At 36.2% G+C, this 19,248-nt stretch overlaps 3 protein-coding genes and 1 pseudogene across 3 annotated transcripts; all 4 read right to left on the reverse strand.

The window, feature by feature from the left end:
- Positions 1 to 173: 173 nt before the first annotated feature.
- Positions 174 to 698, reverse strand: LOC103848081 (F-box/kelch-repeat protein At3g27150-like). Its single transcript, XM_033273476.1, has one exon. The coding sequence runs from the start codon at positions 696 to 698 to the stop codon at positions 174 to 176; it is 525 nt and encodes a 174-aa protein (XP_033129367.1).
- Positions 699 to 737: 39 nt separating this feature from the next.
- On the reverse strand, positions 738 to 1,436 carry LOC117126087 (F-box/kelch-repeat protein At3g27150-like). The gene has a single exon (XM_033273477.1). The coding sequence runs from the start codon at positions 1,434 to 1,436 to the stop codon at positions 738 to 740; it is 699 nt and encodes a 232-aa protein (XP_033129368.1).
- Positions 1,437 to 3,776: 2,340 nt separating this feature from the next.
- LOC103848080 (F-box/kelch-repeat protein At3g27150) lies at positions 3,777 to 4,970 on the reverse strand. Its single transcript, XM_018655850.2, has one exon. The coding sequence runs from the start codon at positions 4,968 to 4,970 to the stop codon at positions 3,777 to 3,779; it is 1,194 nt and encodes a 397-aa protein (XP_018511366.2).
- Positions 4,971 to 9,054: 4,084 nt separating this feature from the next.
- On the reverse strand, positions 9,055 to 13,628 carry LOC117126088 (annotated as a pseudogene).
- Between the last annotated feature and the right edge of the window lie 5,620 nt (positions 13,629 to 19,248).

Raw genomic sequence — 19,248 nt, forward strand, 5'->3', positions numbered from 1 at the left:
TCTCACACCGCAAGGAAAGTGATTTTGAACTAACTTTTTTTGTTCCACATGTACGATCAAAAGACGTATCTGCAGTTTTGTGATTGACACATGTAGTAGCAGAAACATAATCTCCGAAGAGGCTGTGGACAAACTAGGCATTGCTCGAGAGACGCATCTGCCACCTTATACTCTCAGATGGCACCATGAAAACGCCAATCTGCATATCTCCATTGGCCCACTGCACCAATATTTAATTCTTCCCAGTGCTGCTCTTCCACGTCTAGAGAAGGACGACATGAGTAGACTATTGCTTTCCTATGCCAAGAGTGAGAAGTTCCAACAACCAGAAGTCTATCTCCCATCGATTTAAACGCAGTCCCCCAACCAAAGGTAGTGTTTGCGCTCACGGGGACAACACCAAGTTTCTTTAAAATATTTGTGTTTATATCATATACGCGAAGCTCGTTCAAAGATGTCTCCAACATGTATAGATTGTCATCAACCACAGCTATAAGAGGCGGAGATTGGGAAGGCATAATGAATGTCATGTATTTTAACATGTCAGGTATCAACTCCCAAGAATTTGTGGTCTCATCATAACTTTCTCCACAAGTGAGGCGTTTATCATTCTCATCTCGGCCACCGAGGACATAAATTTTTCCACGCAAGAAACATCCTGAGGTGAACTTCCTTGCTTTATGCATTCCATTAATCATAGTCCAACTTTTTGCATCAGCATTATACTTTTCTACAGTTCACACAACAATAGGGTTTCCATTGTCATCCATTTGAATGCCTCCTGCAAAGAATGCGGTTTTTCCATGGCTAGCAGAACCGTACATGAACCTCGGTGTGATCATTGAAGGACCTTTGAACCACTTATGATTCTCTAGCTCGTAGCAAAACACCACAATTCCCTCTATTTCTCTTCCAATGACAATTAGTTGAGTATCCACACATATTGTTTCCTTATCGCTGTGGAAAAAGCAATAGTCAGAAGAAGGTACTTTAGGAAGTCTTTGAAAGGTTTTAAAATCCTTATCAAACATTTCCCAATTTGATCCAGCCCCTGAATGCAAAATCTCGGAGGGTTTCACAAGTCCCTTTTCTTGTCTCACCCTGAAAATTTCACCACTTTTTAACAACTGCAAAAATTTCTTGTTAAGAAACTGCAGTTTCCAGTATTCAAAGCATGGAAGACGAGCAAAGATCTCGACCTCAAGCTCGTACAAAAGCTTATGATGAACATAGCATCCATCATGAGATTTTAAACCTGCAAGATTCTGAAATATATTTGTAACTTCTCCTTTTTCTTCCTCATCGGAATCATAACAAGGTTTCACATTCAGGTCAGGTATGTTGGGTTTAATGCCAACAATTGAAATCTTCCTTAGTTTAGATTGGCTCAAGCTAGCTCCAACTTTAGGAGTCTGGTCATCCCTTAGCATTAGCATATCTCGATTTATTTTAGCCATATCTTTTGACATCATTTCCTGTAAATTCCAAAATAATACTTTGAGTAACATCACTCAGTTGCAAAAAACTAACTGAACAAATTTACTACATAAAATTACAAATTTAAGAATTAGAACTCCCAATATTTATTCAAAATAAAAAAGAAATATTTTTTTTTTATGTAAACTGGAAAGTCAAAGAGATTCAAAATTGCATTAGTTAATTGAAGTCAATACTATTTTTTTAATAATTACTAGTTAATGTTTTTGTAAAATTCTGATGTACTCAGAAATTGATACTTCAAGAGAGTAAAAAATAAATATAATCATTATTTGAAACAATTGGGAGAGCTAATATAAACAAAACAAAAAAATAAATGCAATCTTAAATTTTGTAACACGATAGAAATGTAAAATCACAGTTCTAAAAACATATAATTTCAGGCTTTTTATGATTACAATTTTTACTATTTAGAGAACTTAGAAAATATGAAAATGGGAAAATGTATTATTTAATGTAAATTAATAAAATATAATTTCAAAAAAGCATATTATGACAAAGATAGATATATTTTATGATTGATGGTGATACAGTATAAAAATATGAGTATGAACTATTATAATTAGTGATTAGGCTTATTATAAAATTTGCATGTGTACCTTAATAGCTTATAAAAAATGCTTTATCGAACTTACACTTTAGTCCCAATTATATATTGTTAAATGAAAAGATACATATGAAATCTTGACTCAGTTACTCAGATATATATTTATAGTATATCTGTTTTGAATTCTCTATCATAACTATTATCTTATGTTTAATTTTCTTACCATAGTAATGCAATATGGTTATTCAGCCTTCTACCATAAATCAAAGTAATAAATTCTCTAGAGATTTTTACTAAATGTTTGTTAGTTTGTTTAAGTTTTTCCCATACATTATAAAACTAATAATTAGTGACTCTTTGCAGGTTTGACTATTTTTTGTTAATTGTTTGAGAATATTTATCACTTTGACAGAAATATTTTTTTGAATAATTTTTGGCTTTCAGTTAACTTACTTATTTTAATTCATTGGAATTTTAAAAAGTATGTATGCATTAATAAAGAAATTAATAAATAACAAATTTAATACTTGTGAAATAAAAAGTTACATTTCAAATCAAAAGATTACGTTCCAGTTATAATGAAAGTCAATTTGTCTATTTATTCTTCGATTAAAGTCGATTTGTATATATAACACATAAACTTTAGAAATATAAAGTCAAGGATTAATTTAACACCCTATGATTAACCTGATTCAAACCAAACTGTATTTAGTTACTCTTAGATTATAAAAAAAGTATTTTTTTATTATAAAGCAATAGATATTTTGCAGCTTCTCCGATACCCTTTTAAGTAGCTCACAATGTACACTTCTACGAAGAAAAAGATGATGCCCCTATAGCTTCGAATTGTTTCTTAAATCGGCTTCAAAGAAAAAAAATATAGTGAAGTCAAATCGTTGATCATGGATTTTCAAATTAGGATTATCTAGTAACTAGTGACGGGAATCAAACCTATAATATCAAACTGATGAATAATATTATAAAAATAATAACATTTTTCTTATCATTATTTATAGAAAATTAAGCACATTTGTCATAATTGTTGCTTTCTTATTTTTAATTATTTATAACTCCATTATTTTGCAACTCCTCTGTGTAAAATAATACAATTTGGGTTCACATAAAATATAATAATTTTTTTTACCAAAATTAAATTAGTACATTCTATGTTTTTAGTAAATTCATCATCTAACCATGTAAACTGAAATAGGCAATTTTATTTAAAACAAATACAACCATTGTTTATGGTTAAAACCAAATAACCTGAAAATTCTAGTTATCCAAACCAAGCAAGTAAAAATTAGTTATGATTTCAGTGTGGTATATAATTTTGTAAACCTATATTTTTGGAAAAACAAACTGAAACATGATAGAGATTTTAAATGAACATGATTAGGTGACATTAATGGCTAAAGAGGGGAAAAACAAAACAATAAAATTCAATAATCATTACATAAACAACATTAATCTTTGTTTTTTTGCACAAACATAAGAACTTAAAATAAACGAAAAACAACAACATTTGTATCCCAAATGCAAAACAAAAATTCAGAAAACAAAAACAACATAAAACCACAATTTGAATTGTTTCGGGCGTCATAGCCACAAAATTATATTGTAAGCACAAATACAAAATAAGTTTGCCTCGGAAACAACTTTAAGCAAACATCAGACATCAGTTATGAATAAACTGTGAGAGCTTAGCACCACTGCACCAATATTTTAATTCTTCCTAGTGCTGTTCTTCCACGTCTAGAGAAGGACGGCATGAGTAGACTATTCCTTTTCTATGCCAAGAGTGAGAAGAGCCAACAACCAGAAGTCTATCTCCCATCGATTTAAACGAAGTCCCCCAACCAAAGGTAGTGTTTGCTCTCACAGGGAAAACACCAAGTTTCTTCCAAATATTTGTGTTTATATCATATACGCGAAGCTCGTTCAAAGATATCTCCAACATGTATAGATTGTCATCAACCACAGCTATAAGAGGCGGAGATTGGGAAAGCGTAATGAATGTCATGTCTTTTAACATGTCAGGTATCAACTCCCAAGAATTTGTGGTCTCATTATAACTTTCTCCACAAGTGAGGTGTTTATCATTCTCATCTCGGCCACCGAGGACATAAAATTTTCCACGCAAGAAACATCCTGAGCTGAACTTCCTTGCTTTATGCATTCCATTAATCATAGTCCAACTTTTTGCATCAGCATTATACTTTTCTACAGTTCGCACAACAATAGGGTTTCCATTGTCATCCATTTGAATGCCTCCTGCAAAGAATGCGGTTTTTCTATGGCTAGCAGAACCGTACATGACCCTCGGTGTGATCATTGAAGGACCTTTGAACCACTTATGATTCTCTAGCTCGTAGCGAAACACCACAATTCCCTCTATTTCTCTTCCAATGACAATTAGTTGAGTACCCACACATATTGTTTCCTTATCGCTGTGGAAAAAGCAATAGTCGGAAGAAGGAACTTTAGGAAGTCTCTGAAAGGTTTTAAAATCCTTATCAAACATTTCCCAATTTGATCCAGCCCCTGAATGCAAAATCTCGTAGGGTTTCACAAGTCCCTTTTCTTGTCTCACCCTGAAAATTTCACCACTTTTTAACAACTGCAAAAAAAATTTGTTAAGAAACTGCAGTTTCCAGTATTCGAAGCATGGAAGACGAGCAAAGATCTCGACCTCAAGCTCGTAAAAAAGCTTATGATGAACATAGCATCCATCATGAGATTTTAAACCTGCAAGATTCTGAAATATATTTGTAACTTCTCCTTTTTCTTCCTTATCGGAATCATAGCAAAGTTTCGCATTCAGGTCAGTTATGCTGGGTTTAATGCCAACAATTGAAATCTTCCTTCGTTTAGATTGGCTCAAGCTAGCTCCAACTTTAGGAGTGTGGTCATCCGTTAGCATTAGCATATCTCGATTTATTTTAGCCATATCTTTTGACATCATTTCCTGTAAATTCCAAAATAATACTTTGAGTAGCATCACTCAGTTGCAAAAAACTGACTGAACAAATTTACTATATACAATTACAAATTTAAGAATAAGAACTCCCAATATTTATTCAAAATAAACAAGAAATATTTTTTTTATGTAAACTGGAAAGTCAAAGAGATTCAAAATTGCATAAGCTAAATTGAAGTCAATAATGTCTTTTTTTAATAATTATTAGTTAATGTTTTTGTAAACTTCTGATGTATTCAGAAATTGATACTTCAAGAGAGTAAAAAATAAATATAATCATTATTTTAAAAAATTGCGAGAGCTAATATAAACAAAACAACATAATAAATGCAATCTTAAATTTTGTAATACGATAGAAATGGAAAATCACAGTTCTAAAAACATATAATTACAAGCTTTTTATGATTACAATTTTTACTATTTAGAGAACTTAGAAAATATAAAAATGGGAATATGTATTATTTAATGTAAATTAATAAAATATAATTTCAAAAAAGCATATTATGACAAAGATAGATATATTTTATGATTGATGGTGATACAGTATAAAAATAAATATGAGTACGAACTATTATAATTAGTGATTAGGTTTATTATAAAATTTGCATGTGTATCTTAATAGCTTATAGAAAATGCTTTATCAAACTTACACTTTAGTCCCAATTATATATTGTTAGATGAAAAGATACATATGAAATCTTGACTTAGTTACTCAGATATATATTTATAGTATATCTGTTTTGAATTCTCTATCATAATTATTAGGGCAATTGTCAATAATAGCACATTTTAAAGTTTATGTCTCAAAAATGGCATTAGAAGGAGAAAGTCACAAAAATGACATTCATTAAATGGTAAAATATCCTTAATACTCTTGGTTTAAAATGAAATAAACAAACAAAAATAAATAAAAATAAATAAAATAAAAATAAAAAAATGGTAAAAAAAGAATTTTTTTTTATAGTTTCAGATTAAATGTTTTCATCGAAATTTTTTTTTCTAAATTTTTTTTTAATTTTTTTTTTTTCAAATTTTCTTTTTATAATTTAAAAATACTTTTTGAAACTGTTTTTAAAATTTTTATTTTTTTATTTTAGTATTTATTTTTTATAAAATTTTAAACCCTAATTCCAAAACTCCATCCCTTAACTCTAAACCTTAGGGTTTAGATTAATTAACCCAAGGGTTATAAGTGTATATTTACTCTTTAATGAAACCTATTTTTGTGACTTTGAGCCTTGAGTGCTACTTTGGGAACAAAAACTTGGTTTGGTGCTATCCTTGTCTTATTCTCTAATTATTATCTTTTGCTTAATTTTCTTACCATAGTAATGCAATATGGTTATTCAGCCTTCTACCATAAATCAAAGTAATAAATTCTCTAGATATTTTGACTAAACGTTTGTTAGTTTGTTTAAGTTTTTTCCGTACATTATAAAACTACTAATTAGTGACTCTTTGCAGGTTTGACTATTTTTTTGTTAATTGTTTGAGAATATTTATCACTTTGACAGAAATAGTTTTTTGAATAATTTTTGGCTTTCAGTTAACTTACTTATTTTAATTCATTGGAATTTTAAAAAGTATGTATGCATTAATAAAGAACTTAATAAATAACAAATTTAATACTTGTGAAATAAAAAGTCACATTTCAAATTAAAAGATTACGTTCCAGTTTAATGAAAGTCAATTTGTCTATTTTTTCTTCGATCAAAGTCGATTTGTATATATAACACATAAACTTTAGAAATAGAAAGTCAAGTATTAATTTAACACCCTATGATTAACCTGATTCAAACCAAACTGTATTTAGTTAGTCTTAGATTATAAAAAGTATTTTTTTATTATAAAGTGATACCACTCAAATTGCCCTAAGGAGTGTTACTCTCATCAAAAGAGGTTCAGATGTATTACTTAGGGATCGAATCCACAAGGAGCTAGAGAACAATTAAATCTAGTGTTTATTAATTCTAAGAGTTGTAAATGTTTAAATGAAATAGCAATAGTAACAAGCGAAGTAAATAGTAAATGTAACTTGGTTGGAAATGATATTAGATGCAGGGCCACTATTCAGGTGTTGGAGATTATAATACCTATAGATGCATATTTGTTGTATGCATGATATGTTAGAGCTCAATCGCTTAACTCAGTGATCAGCTGTCGCATGTTTCACTGGTTAACAAGCTAGATCTCGTGTCTCAACGGTTAGTATGTTGACAACGAAAGAGTGTCGATCGATGGTCCTATTGGGACGTCGACCGATACACTTTTGCCTACGTCGACCTATAGTCAGTTGAGGATATCGATCGACGGGTTCTAGCCAGGCCTATGCGCGAGTATGATATGCCCTATTAAGATACTAAATTGGCGGTTAGCCCTCTCTAGCAGTCCTAATATGATAGATAGATGTCATAATGGGATAACAAGGGTGCTTGAGTATGCAATCCTATGATCAAGTTCTAGTTAGCAAGGCTAAAACAAGCAATGAATACAAATCTATCATGAATATCACAACAAGGCAGATCTATAGTTTGGGGCTAATCCCACAAACCTATCTGAACCCTGGATCTAATAATTGAACTACTCAGACATAGCAAAGCAATTCATAACAATGAAGAAATAGAAATACATAGTATAGATGAAAAGAAATGGAAACAAGAAGTTCCAATCACAAGTGATCTTCTCTCCCAAACTCTCTCTTCTCTCTCAAAGTAAAACTGTAACCAAAAAGCTCTTCTGCCGTCAAAACACTTAGGCAGTATATAATCTACTAGGTTAAAAACTTGCCAGGGCGTTTTCGTAATTTGGCTTGGCCTTGGGTTTTAAGTCCGCTGGATCCAAAATGTCGCGTGTCCAATGTCTCGACATCGATCGATGGTACTTGTGTACATCGATCGATATTAATCTTCATCTGTCTAGGCATCTCTTGGTGTCGATCGACAGCACTGGATGCACATTGATCGATTGTTCTTCCTCTCGTCGACCTCTACATGGTCAGCTCGGGTGAAATGTCCTTTAAGCTCCAAAATGCTCCAAAGTCATAGCTTTACTCCGAAATGCATCTGAACCTGAAAACATACCTAGAAGAGTAGAAAACATAGATATATATACATATAGTAAAACACTTATATACCATGGATGAAAACATGTCAAATCCAAGGTATATCAACTCCCCTAGACTTACCTTTTTGCTTGTCCTCAAGCAAAACATACAGGCAGTCTCTCTGAAAGAGGTTTGAAAATATTAGGGACTTAAGATTTTAAACCATAGAAATCTTTTCCTCAACAACTTTGCAACCACATTTAAAAAGTCCTAATCACAGAAGCACACTATGCAATATCCTAGCTTAGCAACCATTTCTAACATAACACAACTCATCAATTCACGTCTGACATCCTCTCTACTGACTTCATTTCTTAGCATAATGATACCACTCAAATTACCCTAAGGAGTGTTACTCTCATCAAAAGAGGTTCAGATGTAGTACTTAGGGATCGAATCCACAAGTGAAGTGATCCTAGGTGAGATGATCACGTCCCTGAATTTTCTCCAATGATTGTGATGATGAAATAAGCAGTGGATTGAGTGATACTTCTAAGAGTTGCGGAATGACTCTTGGACTATCAAGGGTTTGCTTGCAAGGTAAGGATCAAGGATCCGAAATACACTTAGAACAAGCTTGATCAAACAAGATTCAGAGAGAATTTTTATTAGAAAAGAGTTTGATGATTTTATTGAGAGTTTTGATCAGAATATAAAAAGAAGAAGACTGTACATGCACAGCTTCTTGGAAACACACAAAACAATTAAAACAAAGACTAAGTTTAAATTTGAAACTAAGAAAAGGCTCCTGGTTTCTTCATGCACGAAATTAGAGTAGGAAATGGCCTGGTTTAGGCTTAGTTTCATCAAGAGGCTCATGTATAAGTGTTGTGTCCAAGCCTCATTAAAAACCTTGTTTGGAAAATCCATTGGGACAAAACCAAACTAAGGAAAAGAGTGCAAGTCACAACACCTCTCTTGATGATTGTCTTAGATGGTCACAACCAGAGTGGTTGGATAAGCACACTCTAGACTGCCCTGGATAGTGTGAAGTAGTTGATGAAGAGCTTGTCGAAATCTTGCTTGATTTGATCTTGTCATTGGACCAATAGGTACTTCTAGGTCCTTCTCATTTGTTTCCTCAGGTTCAAGCAGCTCCCTGGTTCTTTTTTCAACTTCCTTAAGCTCTGGTTCAAGCTGATCCATCTCTTCAGTTCCATTGCTAGCCAAGATCACATCATCCTCTCCCACTTGAGAAGGATTTGACCTCAAATCCGTTTCTTCTGCACAATAAGGAACTAAATCAGTAACATTGAAGCTTGAACTAACGTTATACTTACCTTGGAGATCCAGTTGATAGGCATTGTTGTTGATCTTCCTGATGACTTTGAAAGGACCATCCAATCTAGGCATAAGTTTAGATTTTCTTTCATTAGGAAATCTGTCCTTCCTCAGGTGTATCCAAACTAAGTCTCCTTCTTCAAAGATCATGTCCTTTCTTCCTTTGTTAGCATACTTAGCATACAACTTGGTCTTGTTTTCTATATTGTGCCTTCTCATGTATCTGCTTAACAAGTTCAGCTTTCTTTTGTCCATCCAAGCTAACTCTTTCACTCAAAGGTAAAGGCATTAGATCCAAAGGTGATAAAGGATTGAAACCATAGACAATTTCAAATGGAGAGAACTTAGTTGCAGAATGCTTAGCATGATTATAAGCAAATTCTACATGTGGCAAACATTCTTCCCAAGTTCTAAGGTTCTTTTTAATCAATGCACACAACAAGGTAGACAATGTTCTATTGACAACTTCAGTTTGTCCATCAGACTGTGGATGACAGGTAGTAGAGAAACACAGTTTAGTTCCTTATTTAGACCACAAGGTTTTCCAAAAGAAGCTAAGAAACTTAGTGTCTCTATCAACAACAATTGTCCTAGGCATTCCTTGAAGTCTAACAATTTCCTTAAAGAACAGATTAACAACATTCACAGCATCATCAGTCTTATGACATGGAATAAAGTGAGCCATTTTAGAGAACCTATCAATGACTACAAACATAGAATCTCTTCCAGTTTTAGTTCTAGGTAACCCAACAACAAAATCCATTGAAATGTCATGCCATGGATGCAAAGGAATGGGTAAAGGAGTATACAGACCGTGGTTCTGGACTTTGGACTTAGCCTGTTTGCAAGTGACACACCTTTCGCAAGATTTTTCTACATCTCTCCTCATATGTGGCCAATAGAAGTGCTCTTGCATTACATTCAGTGTTTTAGCCACGCCAAAGTGTCCTCCAAGTCCACCTGCATGAGCTTCCTTGACAAACAAATCTCTCAAAGAGGAGTTAGGCACACATAGTCTATTTTCAAAGAAGAGAAAACCATCACTCTTGAAGTATTTACCACGACCAAACTTCTCACAAGAAGCATATATATACTTAAAATCAGAATCAGTGGCATATAAAGTTTTGATATGTTCAAATCCAAGTAGTTTGGTTTCAAGAGTGTTTAAGAGAACATACCTTCGAAATAGTGCATCAGCAACTATATTTTCCTTACCTTTCTTGTACTTGATCACATAAGGAAATGTTTTTATGAATTCAATCCATCTAGCATGTCTCTTGTTCAGTTTTTGTTGTCCTTTGAGATGTTTGAGAGACTCATGATCAGTGTGGATGACGAACTCCTTTGGCCAGAGATAGTGTTGCCAAGTTTGCAAAGCCCTCACAAGCGCATAGAGCTCTTTGTCATACGTTGGATAGTTCAGAGTAGCCCCTCCAAGCTTTTCACTAAAGAAAGCTATAGGTTTCTTCTCCTGCATAAGCACAGCACCTACACCAACACCAGATGCATCACATTCTATTTCAAATGTGTTAGAAAAATCAGGGAGAGAAAGAACTGGTGAATTGGTGAGTTTCTCTTTTAAGGCTTGGAATGCTTCTTCTTGTGCTTGTTCCCACTTGAACCCCACGTTTTTCTTGATTACTTCAGTCAGTGGTGCAGCCAAAGTACTAAAATCTTTGACAAATCTTCTGTAGAAACCGGCTAGACCATGGAAGCTTCTCACTTCACCAACTGTCTTTGGGCTTGGCCATTCTTTGATTGCTTTAATCTTTTCCTCATCAACCTGAATACCTTCTGCACTCACAACAAAACCTAAAAAGACAAGGTTATCTGCTCCAAAAGTACATTTTTTTAGATTAGCAAACAAGGATTCTTTTCTAAGTACTTCTAGAACCTTTCTAAGATGCTCAATATGTTCATCCAAATTCTTACTGTAGATCAGAATGTCATCAAAGTAAACCACAACAAAATGACCTATAAATGATCTAAGAACATGGTTCATTAGTCTCATGAAAGTACTAGGTGCATTCGTCAGCCCAAATGGCATCACTAACCATTCATATAACCCTTGTTTTGTTTTAAAAGCGGTTTTTCACTCATCACCCTCTTTCATTCTAATCTGGTGATACCCACTTTTCAAATCAACCTTAGAAAAGATGCTAGAACCATGCAATTCATCAAGCATATCATCTAATCTAGGAATGGGGTGTCGATACTTTACAGTGATATTGTTGATGGCTCTGCAATCGACACACATTCTCCAACTACCATCTTTCTTTGGTACAAGCAAGACTGGAACTGCACATGGGCTCATGCTCTCACGGATATGACCTTTCTCCATAAGCTCAGTGACTTGTTGTTGTAGTTCCTTGGTCTCCACAGGGTTGGTTCTATAGGCTGGCTTGTTTGGAAGTGAAGCTCCTGGAATAAAATCAATTTGATGCTCTATTCCTCTGATAGGTGGTAATCCTTGTTGAGCTTCTTCTGGAAAAAACATCTTTGAATTCCTGCAAAAGCATCTGTATTTTGCTAGGAAGATCCTGCACTGGCTTTGTTATGTTTAGGCATTCTTTAAAAACAAATAGCAAGTGAGGTAAAGAACTTCCCTTTGGTTGAAGCAACAGATTGGCAGGTTGTTTTGTCTTTGATTCTGATGAAGCTGTATTCTTCTTCAAAGCTATCTGATCAAGATGGACTTCTTGCGGTGTTAAAGGAACTAAGACAATCTTCTTTCCCTTGTACTCAAACGAGTATCTGTTTGTGAACCCATCATGAAGAGTTCTTCTATCGGATTGCCAAGGCCTTCCAAGCAGTATGTGTCCAGCATCCATTGGTAAGACATCACACAATATCTCATCCTCATACTTCCCAATAGACAATGGTATCTTGACTTGGTGTTTCACCTCCAGCTCTCCTTCATCATTAAGCCACTGTAACTTGTAAGTTGTTGGCCTTTTCATGATCTTCAGACCAAGTTTCTCAACCATGGTTTCACTTGCAGCGTTGGTACAGCTTCCTCCATCTATAACCAAACTGCACACCTTGCCTTGAACCATACAGCGAGTATGAAACAGATTCTCTCTTTGCTCATCTCCAACAATCTTGGCTTGCAGATTCAGTGTTCTTCTTGCGACAAGTAACTCTCCACGAGCTGGCATCTCCACTCTTTCTTCTTCAGACTCAGATTGTTCCTCTTCCTCTGATTCAATCTCTCCATTCTCTCTGATGAGTATTACCCTTTTGTTGGAGCAGCTACTGGCATAGTGTCCATAACCTTTACACTTGTAGCACTGTATGTCTCTGGTTTTGGATGCAGTGGCTACTTCCTTTCCTTTAATACTTTGTTCCTCCACTTTAGGCTTGGAGAATGGTTTGGATTCTCTGGTCTTTTCGTCCTTCTGGTAGTGTGGATTGCTTGTTCCACAGCTAGACTTGTAACTTCTTCTTTTCAACTGCTGTTCAAACATAATTGCCTTGTGCAGAAGCTCTTCCATCTCAACATAATGATGAACTTCAAGTCTGTCCATGATGTCTCGGTTTAGACCACCCATGAATCTGGCCATTGTTGCTTCTCTGTCTTCTTGTATATCAGCTCTCAGCATAAGGGTTTCCATCTCCTTATAATATTCTTCAACTGATTTACTTCCCTGAGACAGTGTTCTGAGCTTGAAGTAAAGCTCTCTGTGGTAATGGCTCGGTACAAATATCTTCCTCATAATCACCTTCATCTGGTTCCAGGTTTCAACAGGAAAATCTCCAGCCCTTCTTCTTGCTGTAACCAAGTTATCCCACCAACTTAGCGCATACTCTTTGAACTCAGTAGGAGCAAGCTTCATTTTGTACTCTTGTGTGTAGTCTCTACAATTGAACACAAGTTCAATCTTCTTTTCCCACTCTAAATACTCTTCAGGATCAGCAGTACCTTTAAACTCAGGAATCTTCAGTTTCAAACCACCAAGAGGATCATTGGTTTGTGGCCTTGCTTCCTGATTACGTCTCCTTCTCCTGGTGCCATTGGATATGTTGGTATGACTATAATAGCTTTCTGAAGCAGACTGATTTGGACTCCTCCTAGATCTCTCACGTTCTGAATGGGAAACCTCAGTTCTGAAGTTTTCTAGTCTCTGATCCATCAAAGTAGTCATCAAAGTAGTCATGCGTGCAGTCAAAGCATCAAGTAGTAGTTGATCCATTCCATTGTTCTGTCTGCTTTCTTCTTCCATGGTTCCTGTTGAATTTCCAAACACAAAACCAGTAAAAGAAATCACAGAAACATAATATAACAGAAAGTAATAGGATTGAATCTAGAATAATCAGATTTCTGAAATTTTTTTATGAAGAACCCTGATTCTTTTCTCTGTAATTTCGAAAATCAAATCAGATTATTTAGCAATTTAAAAACTTTTTCTAGGTAGATCTGACCCTAATAAGCACGTTTCTAACAAGATCTAGATTTTAGAACAGATCTGATAACAGAATATGAAAAGTCTACAAGTTGCAGATCTGGAAAAACACAACCTGATGATGGAGATCTACTCTGATACCACTTGAAGTGATCCTAGGTGAGATGATCACGTCCCTGAATGTTCTCCAATGATTGTGATGATGAAATAAGCAGTGGATTGAGTGATACTTCTAAGAGTTGCGGAATGACTCTTGGACTATCAAGGGTTTGCTTGCAAGGTAAGGATCAAGGATCCGAAATACACTTAGAACAAGTTTGATCAAACGAGATTCAGAGAGAATTTTATTAGAAAAGAGTTTGATGATTTTATGAGAGTTTTGATCAGAGAATAAAGAGAAGAAGACTGTACATGCACAGCTTCTTGGAAACACACAAAACAATTAAAACAAAGACTAAATTTAAATTTGAAAATAAGAAAAAGCTCCTGGTTTCTTCATGCACGAAATTAGAGTAGGAAATGGGCCTGGTTTAGGCTTAGTTTCATCAAGAGGCTCATGTATAAGTGTTGTGTCCAAGCCTCATTAAAAACCTTGTTTGGAAAACCCATTGGGACAAAACCAAACTAAGGAAAAGAGTGCAAGTCACAACACCTCTCTTGATGATTGTCTTAGATGGCTTGAATCACAACCAGAGTGGTTGGATAAGCACACTCTAGACTGCCGTGGATAGTGTGAAGTAGTTGATGAAGAGCTTGTCGAAATCTTGCTTGCTTTGATCTTGTCATTGGACCAATAGGTACTTCTAGGTCCTTCTCATTTGTTTCCTCATGTTCAAGCAGCTCCCTGGTTCTTTCTTCAACTTCCTTAAGCTCTGGTTCAAGCTGATCCATCTCTTCAGTTCCATTGCAAGCCAAGATCACATCAACAAGGAGCTAGGGAACAATTAAATCTAGTGTTTATTAATTCTAAGAGTTGTAAATGTTTAAATGAAATAGCAATAGTAACAAGCGAAGTAACTAGTAAACGTAACTTGGTTGGAAATGATATTAGATGCAGGGTCACTATTCAGGTGTTGAGATTATAATACCTATAGATGCCTATTTGTTGCATGCATGATATATTAGAGCTCAATCGCTTAACTCAGTGATCAGCTGTCGCATGTTTCACTGGTTAACAGGCTAGATCTCGTGTCTCAACGGTTAGTATGTCGACAACGAGAGAGTGTCGATCGATGGTCCTATTGGGACGTCGACTGATACACCTTTGCCAACGTCGATCGATAGTCAGTTGAGGACATCGATCGACGGGTTCTAGCCAGGCCTATGCGCGAGTATGATATGCCCTACTAAGATACTAAATTGGCGGTTAGCCCTCTCTAGCAGTCCTAATATGATAGATAGATGTCAGGATGGGATAACAAGGGTGCTTGAGTATGCAATCCTATGATCAAGTTCTAGTTAGCAAGGCTAAAACAAGCAATGAATACAAATCTATCATGAATATCACAACAAGGCAGATCTATAGTTTGGGGCTAATCCCACAAACCTATCTGAACCCTGGATCTAATAATTGAACTACTCAGACATAACAAGTAATTCATAACAATGAAGAAATAGAAACTCATAGTATAGATGAAAAGAAATGATAACAAGGAGTTCCAATCACAAGTGATCTTCTCTCCAAAACTTGTAACAAAAAGGTCTCTACCCAAAAAGCTCTCCTGCCGTCAAAAACACTTAGGCAGTATATAATCTACTAAGTTAAAAACTCGTCAGGGCATTTTCGTAATTTAGCTTGGCCTTGGGTTTTAAGTCTGCTGAATCCAAAATGTCGCGTGTCTGATGTCTCGACATCGATCGATGGTAGTTGTGTACATCGATCAATATTAATCTTCATTTGTCGAGGTATCTCCTGGTATCGAACGTCAGCACTGATGCGCATCGATCGATTGTTCTTCCTCTCGTCGACCTCTACGTGGTCAGCTCGGGTGAAATGTCTATTAAGCTCCAAAATGCTCCAAAGTCATAGCTTTACTCTGAAATGCACCTGAATCTGAAAACATACCTAGAAGAGTAGAAAACATAGATATATATATATATATATATAGTAAAACACCAATATACCATGGATGAAAACGGGTCAAATCCAAGGTATATCACATAAATATAAAGTGAATGCTTTACCTTGGGAGTATCGATCATAGGATGCAAGGATTTCAGACAGGTATCTAGAGCTGCATGTAAAAGTTAGTTCCTAGTTTCTCTCTCTCTAATTTTCTCTCTTGAGTCAAAGTCTGCTTCCATTGCAGGATCAGTGACCAAGATTGGACAGGCTTCCATGAATCAAAACTTAATGGTGGTTGCCACCAAGCTCTGTTCACTTATTTTTGACCTATATCCAAGAGTTCTTCTGCGAAAGCGAGCTTTGAAGATTGCCGCCTCCAAGTCCCGTTTCGAACTCTTTTATTGGAGTCTTTATGAATCAAGCCTTAATGGTTTTAGCCACCAAGTCCTGTTCAGACTCATCCTAAGTAAACAATAGATCTAATATATATTTTTTTTAAATAAATAGAAACTCATAACTATTCTAGGGTCGAAATTTAGAGAGAGAAAATGTGATAAATAATCTACACAAGGCGTTACCTTCCAGACCTGTCTGAAGAATCCGATCCCATGTATACCAAGCCCCAAGACAAGCTGTTATGTCAGGTTTAGTGTTGGAAATCAGCTTTGGTTACTTCATACGTTTCAAGGCAAGTGTGTAGTTGATAAGTCGATCTGCTTTAGCATTATAGTGCTATCTGCAATCAGTAAATCTAAAATGATGCTAAAGATTGGTTAGATATTCAAGTTTTAAATCAATATAAGATTATAGTCTCTATTTTCAATAGCTAAGCATAATTTATTAAAATTCCTTTTATATAAGAATAAAATAAATTATATCAGTAAATCTTCCCCCAGACTTAAATTACACTGTCCCAGTGTAACTCAGCCGGAGTTAAGGTGGAATAGTTCAGGATGTACGAAATGTAACAAGTAGGGAAAATACATCTGACCGGATTAGATATCGATTGATGGGAAAATGTTACATCGATCGTCGTGTGGTTCTCCATGTCGAGCGATGTCGACGTCTCGTCGGTGGTCGATATTCAGGTCCTCCTACTTGGGTCTCCTAAATCTGAAAGAAATAAAACGAAAGTAAATAAATGCTAGCTAATAAAACCAAAATAAAATACCTAATAGTGGGTTACCTCCCACTCAGCGCTTGGTTATAATCATTTAGCTTGACCGTGGTAGTGATTGGCTATTTGGTGGAAAAACAGCTGCTTGTTTTCCAACAAGCATCCACGTCATCTCTGCACATTATGGACCAAGATGCAATGAAACTTCTTGTAGCCTCATCATTTCTTGTCCATTTGTCATCCATCTTCTCAAGTACATTGGAGATGTTCTGTAGCCTATCCTGAACGTTGTCAATGCTAACCTGGTGCCATCCTATGTTGTCATAGGCTTATGCTGAAAGTTCTGTCAGTTCCTTGCACAATGACTCTATCATCTTGTGTATCAGCTGCTCGCCGGCTGGTGTAGACTCGGCGTCGATCGATGCGATTATGTGTTCGTCGGTCGATCTCAGCGACTTACCATCGAGCGATTTCGCTCGCTTCTTGTCGATCGATGCTGATATCTGGTATTGAGCTGCGAGTTGCCTCTGAATGGCTTTGACTTCTTTCTGTAGCCATTATGCGTGGCTGTCTAGTCCACTGATTCTGTTGTCGAACGGAAAGTAGATGTCATCGCAGCGTTTGTCAAGTCGTTCCTCCATGGTGTCTATAGCAGTGTAGATCTTGGATGTGATCTTGTCAACCTCTGCTGCTGTGTAGGGAAGTAACTCCTCAGGATTCTTGCCATCGATCCAAGGCCCTCGTAGCTTGTCGATCGAAGATGAGTTTGCCTGCAAAAATTTTTGATTAATAATGTTATCAATATCCCTTTGGGCATGAAGTATTTGACTAGACAATTTGTGTAAATCTATCATGACTGGTGATATGAAGCGGTCATGCATGTGCTCGTAAGTCCTCAGCCTCTCATTCATGGCTGAGATCTTTGCGTCGAGCGATTTGATAGTACACACGTCGATCGATGTGGCTGGTTGTTGGTCCTTCTTGCGAATAGTGTCCAGATCTTGCTGTAGTTGCTCGATTTTAGTGCTCAGCCAGTCCACGTTGTTGTTGAGAGGGTAGTACACATTGTTTATCCTCGTGTTGATGTATGAGACTTCCCATTCATCCTTGTGTTTTGCTGAACATTGCGGTTCTGCAGGGATCTGGGCTGTAGGAAGACTGACGTCGATCGATGGTGCATGTGGTGCATCGATCGATGCTGAGGTCGTGGCTTCCTTCTCAAGTTGCTGACGTAAACTCTCAATTTCTGTCCTCATTTCTACCATACTTCTGAAAAACTCATTGTAGCCTCTATCCAAAGGTTGATGTGTATCTTCTACCAATGATTTGAGCTCCTCTCCCAGTTTTCCTGAGCTCCACAAATACCAGTCACCATCTCGATTGATTTCATCTTGGTGTAGAGTTCTGGTGCCAGTCTTGTGAGTGTGAAGGAAGTGGCATGTTCTGAAAGACATATGTGGCTCTCTTCAAAAAGAGATGCTCTTTCCAGTAATTTCCTGATGTCGTCCTTTGTGACAGGTATCATCTCACCAGCTACGCCTCGTGCGTGTCCACACTCATCTCTGTAGACTCCATACTCGTCCCTTCGTTCCCAAGTGAACTTTCTGGCTCCTCCGTACATGTCAAAAGCGCGGTTTCCAAATTCATAACGTCTGTCGATCGACGTCCGGTCATCCTTATCGATCGACGTTGGTGTTACCCTGTCGATCGATGTCTCAGTTGTCCCGTGGATCGATTCTTGACCTTTTGGTTGGTATGAAAGATCTGGATTGATTTCTGTTGTGGCGACTCCTACGTGGTTGTTTGGATCGGTTTGAATGACGTCTGGAGTGCCACGTTGCTGTGAGAATAGGTTGTCAGGTCCATTGGCCACTTGAAGGATATCTGCTATGTCCTCTCTGGACACTTGTAAGATCCTTCCATCTATTGCACGTGCGTTGCCATCTGGGTCCCTGAAAATACCAAATTCATCAGGTGTTAGAAAACCATAATCAATGTTTGCATTATCATTCAATTTAGAAATAGAAAGATTAGGGTTTAGAGTAGTACCGATCGATGTTGATACAGATGCATCGATCAAGGGCAGAGTAATTTCTGCAGAAATTGTGTTCTTGAGATGATGCTCTTCATGGATTTTCCTGTTGATGTAGATGGAAGAGTGTTCATCTTTTCTGCTTGTGTGTCTGCTCTGGTGTGTGGAGGTGGTTTAGGGATGCAAAACTTTTATATAGGTATCTATAAACCTAGTTGGAGAGGGA

This window comes from Brassica rapa, chromosome A06 (assembly GCF_000309985.2).
Source record: "Brassica rapa cultivar Chiifu-401-42 chromosome A06, CAAS_Brap_v3.01, whole genome shotgun sequence".
NCBI lineage: Eukaryota > Viridiplantae > Streptophyta > Magnoliopsida > Brassicales > Brassicaceae > Brassica > Brassica rapa.